At 50.1% G+C, this 15,650-nt stretch overlaps 1 protein-coding gene across 1 annotated transcript in view; it reads left to right on the top strand.

Annotated features, from left to right (window-relative positions):
• PLXNA3 (plexin A3) overlaps nt 1–15,650 on the top strand; it is an 83,265-nt gene that overhangs the window by 26,002 nt on the left and 41,613 nt on the right. The window contains exons 4-5 of the mRNA XM_083161065.1: nt 1,732–1,860; nt 3,306–3,406. Coding sequence (XP_083017191.1) covers nt 1,732–1,860; nt 3,306–3,406 — 230 coding nt within the window. The remainder of the gene's footprint in view (nt 1–1,731; nt 1,861–3,305; nt 3,407–15,650) is intronic.

Below are 15,650 nucleotides of genomic sequence, written 5' to 3'. Positions count from 1 at the left end.
TACAAGCCCTGCTTACCACTTGTCTCTGGTGGTTGTAAGGTTCTAGGTGAGGAGAAGCGTGAGACCTCTGGGCATTCCTACAAGCCCTGCTTACCACTTGTCTCTGGTGGTTGTAAGGTTCTAGGTGAGGAGAAGCGTGAGACCTCTGGGCATTCCTACAAGCCCTGCTTACCACTTGTCTCTGGTGGTTGTAAGGTTCTAGGTGAGGAGAGACGTGAGACCTCTGGGCATTCCTACAAGCCCTGCTTACCACTTGTCTCTGGTGGTTGTAAGGTTCTAGGTGATGAGAGACGTGAGACCTCTGGGCATTCCTACAAGCACTGCTTACCACTTGTCTCTGGTGGTTGTAAGGTTCTAGGTGAGGAGAAGCGTGAGACCTCTGGGCATTCCTACAAGCACTGCTTACCACTTGTCTCTGGTGGTTGTAAGGTTCTAGGTGATGAGAGACGTGAGACCTCTGGGCATTCCTACAAGCACTGCTTACCACTTGTCTCTGGTGGTTGTAAGGTTCTAGGTGAGGAGAAGCGTGAGACCTCTGGGCATTCCTACAAGCACTGCTTACCACTTGTCTCTGGTGGTTGTAAGGTTCTAGGTGAGGAGAGACGTGAGACCTCTGGGCATTCCTACAAGCCCTGCTTACCACTTGTCTCTGGTGGTTGTAAGGTTCTAGGTGAGGAGAAGCGTGAGACCTCTGGGCATTCCTACAAGCCCTGCTTACCACTTGTCTCTGGTGGTTGTAAGGTTCTAGGTGAGGAGAAGCGTGAGACCTCTGGGCATTCCTACAAGCCCTGCTTACCACTTGTCTCTGGTGGTTGTAAGGTTCTAGGTGAGGAGAGACGTGAGACCTCTGGGCATTCCTACAAGCCCTGCTTACCACTTGTCTCTGGTGGTTGTAAGGTTCTAGGTGATGAGAGACGTGAGACCTCTGGGCATTCCTACAAGCACTGCTTACCACTTGTCTCTGGTGGTTGTAAGGTTCTAGGTGAGGAGAAGCGTGAGACCTCTGGGCATTCCTACAAGCACTGCTTACCACTTGTCTCTGGTGGTTGTAAGGTTCTAGGTGAGAAGAAGCGTGAGACCTCTGGGCATTCCTACAAGCCCTGCTTACCACTTGTCTCTGGTGGTTGTAAGGTTCTAGGTGAGGAGAAGCGTGAGACCTCTGGGCATTCCTACAAGCCCTGCTTACCACTTGTCTCTGGTGGTTGTAAGGTTCTAGGTGAGGAGAGACGTGAGACCTCTGGGCATTCCTACAAGCCCTGCTTACCACTTGTCTCTGGTGGTTGTAAGGTTCTAGGTGAGGAGAGACGTGAGACCTCTGGGCATTCCTACAAGCCCTGCTTACCACTTGTCTCTGGTGGTTGTAAGGTTCTAGGTGAGGAGAAGCGTGAGACCTCTGGGCATTCCTACAAGCCCTGCTTACCACTTGTCTCTGGTGGTTGTAAGGTTCTAGGTGAGGAGAAGCGTAAGACCTCTGGGCATGCACTGCTTACCAATTGCTTGTCTAGATGCTGTCTGTTTACTTGGAAGCAATTCCTTACTGTACAAATTGTTCAGCATTTGTGTGAGTGCAAACAGCGCTCCCCTCCCCCCTCTGCTCCCCTGAATCTGTCACCGTTCTATAGACTAATGATGCTTGTCATGTATGAGGGGTCGTGGGATATACAGGGTCTGGCGACACAAAGCTCCTTGTGTCCTTGGGCAGTAATCTCATTGTTCTCCTTGCCTTGACAGATTCGCGTGGACAGTCCTGCAGATGTTGTGTTGTATGACAGCGCTGTGGTGGTGCCGGGGAAGCCCATACTGAGGGACATGGTGTTCAGCCCAGACTGGCAGTCTGTCTACATCCTGAGCGAGAAGCAGGTGAGTTCAGCAATGCGGGCAAAAATAAGTTCCTGAATGATGAATTATTAATGATCTACAACCCCGACCTCCTGGCAGAATACCCGGTCATTATACCCATGTTCTAAGCAGCAGCGGCTTACACGAGGTCACTGTGTTGTGTGATCACACTGAGCTACGCTGAGCTGGTTCTGGCTGATAGACAATAGCTCTACCCCAATAGGTTGACAGGGTCAAAAGGTTGACGTGAAAATGTTTTACACGTGAAAAGGCCAACATAAGTTTTTCTTGATTTTTGTTTTTTTAAAGGGTTTGTTGTTACTTCATGTTGGCATTGAGGGAGGACGTAAAAGTGTGCCGATCCCAAAGCATGGCGAGGGAAAAGTTAGACTTATTGGGGGTCCTCGCTGACTCAACATTTTGACCCTATCGACCTATTCTAATAATCAACACCCTGGTAAACAGTGGCTGGGGAGGGGCCTGTGTAGTGGCCCCTATAAGTGCACCGCACTGCTCTGCAGCCTGAGTAGTGGCCCCTATAGGTGCACCGCACAGCTCTGCAGCCTGGGGAGGGCCTGTGTGGTGGTCCCTATAGGTGCACCGCCCTGCTCTGCAGCCTGGGAAGGGCCTGTGTAGTGGTCCCTATAGGTGCACTGCTCTGCAGCCTGGGGAGGACCTGTGTGGTGGTCCCTATAGGTGAGCCGCACTGCTCTGCAGCCTGGGGAGGGCCTGTGTAGTGGTCACTATAGGTGCACCGCACAGCTCTGCAGCCTGGGGAGGGCCTGTGTGGTGGTCCCTATAGGTGCACCGCACTGCTCTGCAGCCTGGGGAGGACCTGTGTGGTGGTCCCTATAGGTGCACCGCACTGCTCTGCAGCCTGGGGAGGGCCTGTGTAGTGGCCCCTATAGGTGCACCGCACTGCTCTGCAGCCTGGGGAGGGCCTGTGTAGTGGCCCCTATAGGTGCACCGCCCTGCTCTGCAGACTGGGGAGGGCCTTTGTTATGTGACAAAACGCATTGCATCGATTAATCGCACCATGTACCTGCGGGGATGCGATGCGAAGCGCGGCCCGCGGGTACAATATTGTAAAGCACAAACAGTATCTGCAGGTAGTACTTTTTGTGCTTCATTGCATTGCATCGTATCAGTTTTGGAGCACATGCGATGCGATGTTCATTACAGACTGTTAACTTAAAAAAAAAAAAGCTGGCATTGCATCGCACCTGCACAGTGCAGCACATTGCATCCACTTCAAGTGCCAAAATCGCATGGCACCTTGAAGTTCAAAACGCACAGCACACTGACATCGGTGCGTGTATGGGCACCTTGAGGGTCATAGTGCAAGAAGACGTCACAGTTATAAGTGATCTTTATGATATTGCATTGAGCTGCTGCATTCACCTCAGTAGTTCCGTCCGCTTTGTATCTTACACGGTGCACTAATAGTGATTTTGGTTATATTACAGGTCAGCCGCGTTCCTGTGGAGAGTTGCAAGCGGTATAACTCTTGTGCCATGTGCCTGGGGTCTGGAGACCCTCATTGTGGCTGGTGTGTGCTTCACAGCAGGTCAGTGTATAACTGGTCAATTTTATCCAGATCAGGTCTGCATTATCCTCATCCACGTGTCTAATGTTCATCATTTCATACTTCACATAGTCTTCTACTGGTTGTCATGATTTTGTATATAGGACATGTCATGCATTGCTGTAGTGGCTCTGTCTGCGGTACAGCATTATATAGGGCATATCATGCAGTGCTGTAGTGGCTCTGTCTGCGGTACACCATTATGTAGGGCATGTCATGCATTGCTGTAGTGGCTCTGTCTGCGGTACAGCGTTATATAGGGCATGTCATGCATTGCTGTAGTGGCTGTGGCTGTGGTACAGCATTATATAGGACATGTCATGCAGTGCTGTAGTGGCTCTGTCTGTGGTACAGCATTATATAGGACATGTCATGCAGTGCTGTAGTGGCTCTGTCTGAGGTACAGCATTATATAGGGCATGTCATGCAGTGCTGTAGTGGCTCTGTCTGCGGTACAGCATTATATAGGGCATGTCATGCAGTGCTGTAGTGGCTCTGTCTGCGGTACACCATTATATAGGGCATGTCATGCATTGCTGTAGTGGCTCTGTCTGCGGTACAGCATTATATAGGGCATATCATGCAGTGCTGTAGTGGCTCTGTCTGCGGTACACCATTATATAGGGCATGTCATGCATTGCTGTAGTGGCTCTGTCTGCGGTACAGCGTTATATAGGGCATGTCATGCATTGCTGTAGTGGCTGTGGCTGTGGTACAGCGTTGTATGGGGCATGTCATGCATTGCTGTAGTGGCTCTGTCTGTGGTACAGCATTATATAGGACATGTCATGCAGTGCTGTAGTGGCTCTGTCTGAGGTACAGCATTATATAGGGCATGTCATGCAGTGCTGTAGTGGCTCTGTCTGCGGTACAGCATTATATAGGGCATGTCATGCAGTGCTGTAGTGGCTCTGTCTGAGGTACAGCATTATATAGGGCATGTCATGCATTGCTGTAGTGGCTCTGTCTGCGGTACAGCATTATATAGGGCATGTCATGCAGTGCTGTAGTGGTTCTGTCTGTGGTACAGCGTTATATAGGGCATGTCATGCATTGCTGTAGTGGTTCTGTCTGTGGTACAGCATTATATAGGACATGTCATGCAGTGCTGTAGTGGCTCTGTCTGAGGTACAGCATTATATAGGGCATGTCATGCAGTGCTGTAGTGGCTCTGTCTGCGGTACAGCATTATATAGGACATGTCATGCAGTGCTGTAGTGGCTCTGTCTGAGGTACAGCATTATATAGGGCATGTCATGCATTGCTGTAGTGGCTCTGTCTGCGGTACAGCATTATATAGGGCATGTCATGCAGTGCTGTAGTGGCTCTGTCTGAGGTACAGCATTATATAGGGCATGTCATGCATTGCTGTAGTGGCTCTGTCTGCGGTACAGCATTATATAGGGCATGTCATGCATTGCTGTAGTGGCTCTGTCTGTGGTACAGCATTATATAGGGCATGTCATGCAGTGCTGTAGTGGTTCTGTCTGCGGTACAGCATTATATAGGGCATGTCATGCAGTGCTGTAGTGGTTCTGTCTGTGGTACAGCATTATATAGGACATGTCATGCAGTGCTGTAGTGGCTCTGTCTGCGGTACAGCGTTATATAGGGCATGTCATGCATTGCTGTAGTGGTTCTGTCTGTGGTACAGCATTATATAGGGCATGTCATGCAGTGCTGTAGTGGTTCTGTCTGTGGTACAGCATTATATAGGGCATGTCATGCATTGCTGTAGTGGCTGTGGCTGTGGTACAGCGTTGTATAGGGCATGTCATGCATTACTGTAGTGGCTCTGTCTGAGGTACCGCGTTATATAGGGCATGTCATACAGTGCTGTAGCGGCTCTGTCTGTGGTACAGCGTTATATACGGCATGACATGCATTGCTGTAGTGGCTGTGGCTGTGGTACAGCGTTGTATAGGGCATGTCATGCATTACTGTAGTGGCTCTAAGTGAATTATGACCAAGAACTCAGTGTATATAAATGATGTGATTAATTATCACAGATCATGTGATAGAAATTTTGGGACACACCCCCTTAGGAAATTGTATACTACCAGCACTCTCCAACATAGCAGCACATTGACTTGGATCGTCAACAATGAGTGTGTGTGAGATGTAAATGCTCCCCTCTTTTGTTGTGGGCGTGAGTACTGCCCCCTCTTTTGCTGTGGGTGCAGGTACTGCCCCCCCATTGCTGTGCCCCCCCCCCCCCCCCCCCCCCCCCCCGTTGCTGTGGGAAAGAGTACTGCCCCCCCCCATCCTTAGGTGTGGGTGCGAGTACTGTCCGCCCCCCTCCGTTGCTGTGGGCGCGAGTAATGCCCCCCCGTTGCTGTGAGCGCGAGTACGGCCCCCCTCCTTTGCTGTGGGCGCGAGTGCTCCCCCCCCATCCTCTATTGCTGTGGGCGCAAGTACTGCCCCCTCTGTTGCTATGGGCGCGAGTACTGCCCCCCCCCTCTCCGTTGCTGTGGGCGCAAGTACTGCCCCCTCCTCCGTTGCTGTGGGCGCGAGTACTGTACCCCCCTCCGTTGCTGTGGGCGTGAGTACTGTACCCCCCCTCCGTTGCTGTGGGCGTGAGTACTGTACCCCCCCTCCGTTGCTGTGGGGCGCGAGTACTGTACCCCCCCTCCGTTGCTGTGGACGTGAGTACTGTACCCCCCCCCTCCGTTGCTGTGGACGTGAGTACTGTACCCCCCCCCCTCCGTTGCTGTGGGCGTGAGTACTGTACCCTCCTCCGTTGCTGTGGGCGTGAGTACTGTACCCCCCCTCCAGTGCTGTGGGAGCGAGTACTGTACCCCAACTCCGTTGCTGTGGGCGCGAGTACTGTACCCCAACTCCGTTGCTGTGGGCGCGAGTACTGTACCCCAACTCCGTTGCTGTGGGCGCGAGTACTGTACCCCAACTCCGTTGCTGTGGGCGCGAGTACTGTACCCCAACTCCTTTGCTGTGGGCGCGTACTGTACCCCCCCTCCTTTGCAGTGTGTACGAGGACTGCCTTACCCTTGCTATGGGAGTGAATACTGCCCCCCTTGTGTTGGCGTCTCTCTCTCCTGGCTGGGGTGTAGCACGGTCTTGTGTTCCCTTCCCCCACCTACTGTAGATGGATACAACAGTTGTGAGTTCCCAGGTGAGGAAAGAGATTCTCCAGACTACAGTACACATCCCCCATAGCACAGCTCAGCCAGAGCCTTAACCCTGTGTGTGGTGATTACCATTGTCCTGGCACTGCCTCTCCGCAGCCACACACAGCTTCTCTGTCCCACTATTACACCCAGTACCACACCCCTGGCGTGCCCTCTGCCTTATGGTGAACATGGGTACATGTAGGCAGCTACAAAGTCCAGTATTTTGCTGTTGGGTCATGCTGGAACATATAGTTCTCCAGCATCTGAGAAGTTGCCGGGTGATTGTCTCTGCTGTATTTCCTCACAGTAGAAGATGACCCAGGGAATGACAGGTAGGGTGCAGTTCTTCCCCTGTCTCGGTCTGTTCCTGGGAGCGACCTCAAGGGACGCGCCTTGCATTAAAGTTTTTTATGCACATGTTGCATTTGTAGAGCCAGTGGGTGACTCGGTGTAAGTGCAGGTTGCATCGGTATCATTTGCTTCTGCCATAGAGATGGTCTGAACCACGCTGCAGTAGCAGCTACCCGCTGTTCCCAGTGGGACTATTGTATCGGAAGTAAACAAGAAATACTTAGCCACATTCCTCAAGGCTCTGGTATAGGATAGTCTGCATCCTAACATAGGGTGGTGTTCCAGGGAGCCCCCTCTCACTGTCTAGTCCTGGATCTGTGGTCCGTCACAAGCACCCTGTCCTCATACTTAGGTCAATGGAAGCTTGAAAATCACCATGCACCGACCCTGGGTTTAAATTACAATTCTGAGCGTTGGTCCAGGGATCATATAAATTAATTTGGAGACCTTGATTTAGTGAATGCATTACCGAGAAACCTATTGTTGCCTAGCATTCTAATTTAGGTCAGGTAGTCTTTCACATCTGTGTACTTAGAACTGCGGTAAATCTTGTCAAATGCTTTAGTATGTTTATTTATTAATACCCCGGTGTAAAAGGGGACAACCCAGGTCCATTTACACTGGAATCTTACCCAGGTAATGACCAGGGTGGAACACTGGTAAGACCTGGGTAGTGGGCGGTGTAAACGGTCCCAACCCAGGTTGGGACATCCGGGTAGTGCTAAAAGGATACCGGAATTGTGGGATGCGCTTTCCGGAAGTTGGCGCCAGCGTTTCAGCGGGAAATGACATCATCCGGGAAGGATGCGGCCACGAGCGGAGAGCGCTCACAGGCTCTGGGCACCACTGCTACCTGGCGCTCTACAGGTGGACATGCCACAGCCCTATCCTGCACTAGGAAGCAGCGCTGACAGGCAGTAGCGGGACCAAGAGCTTAAAGGAGGAGGGTGCGTGATGTGCCTCCCACTCCAGTTACTCCTTTTGGGGGGGGGGGGGGCGGTGCTGGGGGGAGAATATTTGAGATTCTTTCTGCAGCTGCAGTGGAAGGGAGTTGAGGGGAGCACATGGGAGATGCTGCACTTATACCACTATCTGGGCTTGAGCACTGAAAAAAACTTTTTGAAAAAGTTGAAAAAATCTTTAACAATATAAATAAACCAACATTTTTCAGTGCTATCTTTTTTATTTTAAATCCTTGAAGGAAGGGTGGCTGTCAGTTTATCAGTCCTAAAATGGCCATTTTTTTTATGTCATCCATAGGCAAAGCGGGGCTGACCCAGGTTCAGTGTAAATGGCGCGAGGGGCGGCGGTACGCGTCCTCCGACCTTTTGATGCCCTACTATCCACTAGGGCGTGGTGTGAGAATATAATAGTGTGGCGAGCGCAGCGAGCCACCGAGCCCGAAGCGTGGCGAGCGCAGCGGATACCTTCACAGGTAGACGCGTCCCCTCGCGGGCTTCACAGGTGTCCGCCTCGCCACGGACACCTGTGAAGCCCGCGAGGGGACGCGCATAACTGTGAAGGTATCCGCGTCCCCTCGCGGGGCTCGCTGCGCTCGCCACGCTTCGGGCTCGGTGGCTCGCTGCGCTCGCCACACTATTATATTCTCACACCACGCCCTAGTGGATAGTAGGGCATGAAAAGGTCGGAGGACGCGTACCGCCGCCCCTCGCGGGCTCGCTGCGCTCGCCACGCTTCGGGTTGGCGTGGATCGTGGGGTGGCGTTAAAAATTTGGGGGGACATTTAAGGGTTAATGGGCTCTGTGGCCCATTTAACATTGATTCCTATGGCCAAATCGGGTGGATTGAGCCATTTAACAGTAAAATCGGGTCCATCGCGCCTTTTAACATTGATTCCTATGGGAAATCGGGAGCATCGCGTCGCGGGTACATTTATGGCCGGCCGCGACGCGACCGACACGATTTCCATGTTTAACATTGGTTTCAATGGGAAACCGCGGGCATCGCGTCGGTCGCGTCGCGGCCATACATAAATGTACCCGCGATGCCCGCGACGGGCGCCCTTCTAGGTAAAGAGTACCATTTAATTTTATTTTATTTTTTTATTTGGTGTAAAAAAATCAGGAATTTTATTATGTGAAGGGGCATGCTTACAGCACATAAATGTATATTTAATTTTAAAAAATATATATTTTTTTACACATAACAGCCAGCAGGGGGCCGAGAGCCGCTCATTAGATATTCATATATTCACTGCTCCCGATCATTACATATGCACCATCGGGAGCAGTGCAAGTGGCTCCCTACCTGCGTCCCCTGCTAGCTCTCCTGGGGGGCAGCTTGTGCTGCCTGGGTCGCGGGAGCCCTCCCCCCCCCCCCCCCCCACATACATTCTGGGATCTTAAGTTGCTTCAGCCTTCTATGCTCCAGTCAGATGAGGAGAAGAAGGAACCCCCTCTCCTGGATGGATTACATAGGAGTCTGCTCAGCAGTGCAGGAATCCCACCATTATTATGTATTGAGGCTCTGATTGTGGCTGTGCGCCAGGTACTAAGTGTTGAGGAGTCAGAGCCAGTTCAGACCAAACAGCCCTTTTATTTTTTTTTTGCCAAAAAGCAGAATTCGGTATTCCCTAATTCAGAGGAGATACTTTTGACACAGGCATCCATTTGCAGGGAAGCATATGGGGACGAAATCATTGGATGTTTGGTGACCATTGAATGATTTCTACCCTGTTCGCAAATCTAAGCCAGTCTGGGCTGACCTAGACTTGTGGCGTTTGGTCCAAGAACTAGGTGGGCGGCGGCTGTCCGGCGTTTACATGGCGATGTCCAGCGATCTCCCGTTTACTGTTTTTGTGGGTACGCCCAGGAAACGCAGGGCATTTGCATTTAAACGCCCACCCCCCAATACGCAGAGGCTAAACATTGGTGGTCCCCTGTGTGAATTTGCCGGGGATCGATTTAAATAGCATGACCCCATATATCTATTAGTTTGTGCAGATGCAATGGTCCCTACAAAGATACAGCTACATCTATATGAATATATATATATCTATCTATCGAACCAAAGAGACTGTCCCCAGTGTTCACACCTTCCCTAGGTATTACACCTGCTTCCTGGGAGGTGTCCGCCATTATATTGCCCTGACCAGACAGCGTGTCATAAAGAGACAAGTATTTTTTCCAAAGAATGCCTTTTATTAGGGGCAGCTGGTAAAGTGAGTGGGGGCATAAGGCCTGTATAACGGTCTCTCAGGGACTGTACACATAATGTGAGTAATTCCGTGCGCGCTCTCTCGCTGGGACTGCAGGCGGTAATCTGATACTGTCCCTCTCGCATTCAGTCTGGACTTTTAAAGAATGACTGTAAGGGTGATTGCATTATATGAATGTGCGTGTCTCGTCTGTAGACTGTCTCTCAGAGAGGAGTGTAGTGCTAGCTGTCTCATTGTCTCACCTTGCAGTCTGCCTGGTGTTGTGTGGTTTAGCTGTGTCTATACAGTTCCTCACATTCATGTATGTGACATATAGGGGGAAGCTGTTACCTTGGGTGTGATAGAGGGTGGTCTGCACATGCAGCTGTAGTGTTTACGGGGGGACTCTTCCTCTGGGTGTGATGGAGGGGGGTCTGCACACGCAACTGTAACATATTGGGTGGGGGGGGGGGGTACGGTTCCTCTGGGTGTGACAGGCCAGAGGAGGGGGAAGAATCTTCATGGAGCCCCCTGTACTTGCCTGTCTCATACCCTGTGCAATGTGGTCTGTACACTGGGAGTATTTCTGTGTATTTAATGCAGAATGTTCAGGTGAATTTTAACAGTATACATAAAATGAAACCATTCAAAATGAAGCTGTAATCTATATCGTTACGTGTGTATTATCACGGCGCCCACATTTTCCATCGTAGGGCATTGTACAACCAAAAAATCGCATCACATCGCATGCGATGCAACGTGATTTGGACCCGATTTTTAATTGTACAGGCACACAGATGCTTGATTCCTATGTTTAATGCCCCCCCCCCCGACCGATTTTTGATTGTACACCCACCCTGATGGGTAATGACTATGTTAAATGCCCCCCATTGTTAACGCCACCCCACTATCAGCGCCAACCCGAAGCGTGGCGAGAGGCGGCGGTACGCATCCTCCGACCTTTTCATACCCCCACTATCCACGTCGGCGTGGAGTTGATTTTATATAGTGTGGCGAGCGCACGCCGAAGACTTCACATGTATTCCGCGTCCCCTCGCGGGGCTCGCTGCGCTCGCCACACTATATAAAATCAACTCCACGCCGACGTGGATAGTGGGGGTCGGAATACGCGTACCGCCCCTCACGGGCTCGCTGCACTCGCCACGCTTCGGGTTGGCGTTGATAGTGGGGTGGCGTTAACAATGGGGGGCATTTAACATAGTCATTACTCATCAGGGTGGGTATACAATTAAAAATCGTGTCTGGGGGGGACATTTAACATGGGAATAAGCCCAAATTGGGCATGATCGCGTCGCTTAAATAGTCAATCAAAAAGTCACCAATCCTAAAAAAGAGAAATAAAATCTCTTCCGTACTTCCCCTCTTTCCAGGGCGGCAGCTCTTTTCCAATGTGCTAGTTCAATTCGCCAATTCAAAAGGATCTGGAATAAAGGGTGAAAAAAGCGCCTCCTAGTGTAGTATCTCACGGTGTACACTTTACACCTCCACCAATGGTAATTATTACCCCAAAATATATAGGTATACCGTTAAAAGTGGTATCCAACCACCTTGTAAAAAGCGTGTGAAGTCACTTCCAGCATACCAAAACTCCTTACTCCAATATTGGACCAATGTATACCCAAAAAAATCTAAAAGAAAAAGAGATCCTAGTGCAATATTGTAAACACAATAGTTTAATTACACATAAAAGACAAATCGATTTTCCCTTGAACTTCCCAGTGTCCTGGACAAATGATATTGTGCATGCAAACTGAAATATGATGAACTATCGAATAAGAGTATAGCTTTTTGTGAATAACCTCCAATATTGAGCACACACCACATAAAACCCTGATGAATGACCGGCGGGAGTTCGCATCGTTCGTTGTTCCTTCATATAAACCCTAACCGAAGGGCCCAAAATGAACGGCCTCTTTCAAACGATCTCCCAGTGTGAACGCACCTTCCGGGTGGTCGAGCTGTTTTTGCCTCCGGGACCTCAGCAGGCAGTCCCTTTAAATTTGAGGATACGACGTGAGACATGCCCTATTTTTTTTTCTCCTTTTGCTATTTTGAGAGCCTATGGCAAAATATGAATTGAATCGGACAACTCTAACCTGTGCCCCAAGACACTTAAAAAAAAAAAAAAAGAAAATTTGCCAAAATTCTCAAGAATTTTTTTACTTTTGAAAAAAAAAAAAAAATCGCCTGAAGTTTGACGCATTTGGGGTATTAGCCATCCCTAAATGTCGTTTATGTTATAAGATACAATGGTTGAAATACATAGTCAGACTAGAACGATTTAACATATTACAATTGAAAGCTAATATGTTTGAGCCACAATATGGTGAAAAATATTTAAAATCACCTAAACAAGTCTATGGATAGCGCGTCTTTGGTATTGTTTTTCCCCCGCTTGCCTCGTGTATTGGGCAACCAAAAGAAGGTCTTGGAAGTCTATATCCTTGTTCACCTGACCAAGGTACTCCGGAGTCATGGCAACACCTTGCTCTGCCGCGTCGTTCACAACAAAGAGGTCTTGGAAAAAGACTCAAGCTTGTCTCATCCCACTTGCTTGGATCGCTGTCCAGAAAGTCCAGTGGCAATTCGTACTTTTTAAAAATTTATACTGAACTTCAATCAGCGCAGACCTCCCCCTTCAGCAGCAGCAGTCACACGCACCACAGATGCCACAGACACGGAGCACAGGAGGATTCAAAGGAGGAGACAGTGACATCCCTGAACTTTATACCAGATCAGGCAAGCAATAATAATAAGTACACAACACAACTAGGACGGTGTTTAAATCACACGCATTACTGCAAACTTTGCAGCGCTACATGTGAACTAGAATAAGCTCCAATATGCAGTGATTCCACTAATATGTTGCTCAGAGCCACCGATCCCAATTCCCACCGTCGCCCCAAAAAATTGGTGCAGTAACTTTAAAGCATTTGAAGCAATTTTAAGAAAAGTCACCTAAAACGTAAAACATTTGTGCTGCTTTGGGCACTGGTTAGAGTTGTCCGATCTTAACTTCAGATTTTGCATGGATTGTCAAAATAGCAAAAGAAAAAAAATAGGTGTCGGTACTTGTGTACTAGTACGGCGCCCATCGCATCGCAGACCATATCGCATGCAATGCGATATCGGCCGATGTTCTACAATGCCATACAATGCGATGGGATGCGATTATAAATTGTATAAGCACCCTAATGAGTGCTTACAATGCTTAAATGCACCCCCACGCCACCCCCCCAAGTATAAACGTGAACCCGAAGCGTGGCGAGCGCAGCGGTACTTGTCCTACGACCTTTTCATACCCCCACTATCCACGTCAGCATGGAGTTGATTGTATAAAGTGTGGCGAGCCACCGAGCCCGAAGCGTGGCGAGCGCACGCAGATACCTTCACAGGTATATGCGTCCCCTCGCGGCCCTCACAGGTATCTGCGTCCCCTCACGGGGCTCGCCACCCTTTATAAAATCAACTCCACGCCGACGTGGATAGTGGGGGTATGAAAAGGTCGTAGGACGCGTACCGCTGCCCCTCGTGGGCTCGCTGCGCTCGCCACGCTTCGGGTTCACGTTTATACTTGGGGGGTGGCGTAGGGGTGCATTTAAGCATTGTAAGAACTCATTAGGGTGCTTAAAAGCACTCGTTTCGGTGCTTATATAATTTAATATCGTATATGGGTCAAAATCGCATCGCATTCCATCGTGTGTATGGCATGCGATAAAAAAATCGGGCGACTAATTGTCGTGGGCGCCGTGCTAGTACACAAGTACCTAGGTGTCACATCGCTTTTTTTTTTTCCGAACCTTTGATTTTAAGGGACGCCCTAGCTGCGGCGCATTGGGGTGCGTGCGCAGCCAGGTTCATCTCTGAATCCTTAGTAATAGGTGCCTTTGTCTCTAGTGGCATCATCTGTAGCTAGTATCCTGGTCTCCCCCTCCCCCTGTACATACACACACAGAATGGGCCCCAAATACAGATCTGTCATTCTCATATCAAACCTTACATTAGTTATTTTGTATGTAAGTGAAGCCAGGGCGAGAGACTATTTTCTCATATGCACAAACTGTCAGTATAATTCATAGTAAGATTAAGTGTATCCCACTTCAAAGGTCAAAACTCTTAATCGCCAAGCTGCCTCTCCTGGTAATTATAACATGTCCTCATCACTTGTATTAAATGGTAAGGCTGTTAATATAATACTAAATCTTGTGCTCTGTCCTTTTTATGCTCAGGCACTTTGCCCACCCTCCTACACCCTCCCCTGCTCGCCCTGTCTTCTCCCCCCTCCTCTGTCAGCACTCCTGCCCTCTCCCCCTTATGATGATGATTAAAGCAGTTGGGTAGACTTCCCGTGACCCTTCCCAGTCTGCCGGTAATATATGACTCTGGCCTTCTGCATCTGTTCCTGCTGCATATATGTACTGTGTAGCAGAACCCCAGTGACGCAGAGTACAATGAGATTTCTGCAGAGGTTGGGGGGTCTGCTCTACCACAAACACAATGACCCTCACTGTTCCGGGACCCTCTGGCCTATACTTCCCCCGCTTTGTTAGTACTTTGCACTCTGCTTTTGTTCTTTATGAGCTGTGCCAGAGTCGGGGTCAGTTGTTCGATCAGTGCATAGTACAGACTCTATGTGTGCAAGTGTTACGCCCTCAGAATGTACGGGGCACTCGCAGTAATCTGGCAGGTGGCTGCAGCTCAAATATCATTTCACATCAAATAAAGTTTTGCAATTCAAGTGTCCAGTGGAGGCTCAATATATGAGCTGCCCTTCCCACATGCCGCGCACGCTTGGTCCCTCCCGCTATTGTGTCTGCCTGGTCCTTCCCACGTGCTGAGCCTGCCTGCGAGTGCCTGGCCCTTCTTGCGCGCCGCGCCCGCCTAGCCCTTCCCACGCACTGCGCCTGCCTTTTTTCTCCCTGCTATTGTGCCCGTCTGGATTAAGATGATGTGATTTGTATAATTTTGGACCCCAAATTAGTGTGCTGCATCTTCTTGCATGACTGAGATGCCCGGAGCTCGCGTACACAGTAATACAGATAAGAGCCGCCATCGGTCACACTACCTGTACTAGCTTATGGCCTCCTTTGGCATCTGTATAGCACATTCACAAACCACTGAGCCGTCCGTGTGTGCCCGCAGACCTATCTACATTGAGTTCACATTGTGGGGCCGATTCAAACCTCTTCACACCGGTCCAAATCTGGCCCCTGGTGATGCACGTGTGCAGGCCCTGGCTGGAGCGCCTTCGGCAACTTTACTTTTCCCTGCAACGAGGTGCTCGCAGCCTTAGTGACAGGCAGGGGGGGGCGTTCTATGGCGAAACCCAGCGTTTCCTGGGCATGCCCACAAAAATGGTGACTTCTGGGTCATGCGGCGGCTGAGAGTGCCGGCCGCAGGAGGAGAAATCATTCTAGTAACCAATGAATGATTTCTCTTCTGTGCGGATGCATGCGAACATGTGTATGGCGTATACATCTGTTTGCAGCCCTGCACTTGTGCTCACCCGCCGGGAGGGGGCATGCGTCGGTGGGGCGGCGTTAACCTGCAAAAACCAGCAGCCTAGCGA

The sequence above is a fragment of the Crinia signifera genome, chromosome 9 (assembly GCF_055691185.1).
Source record: "Crinia signifera chromosome 9, ASM5569118v1, whole genome shotgun sequence".
In the NCBI taxonomy this organism is placed as follows: domain Eukaryota; kingdom Metazoa; phylum Chordata; class Amphibia; order Anura; family Myobatrachidae; genus Crinia; species Crinia signifera.
This window is presented reverse-complemented; position numbering and strand designations above follow the sequence as displayed.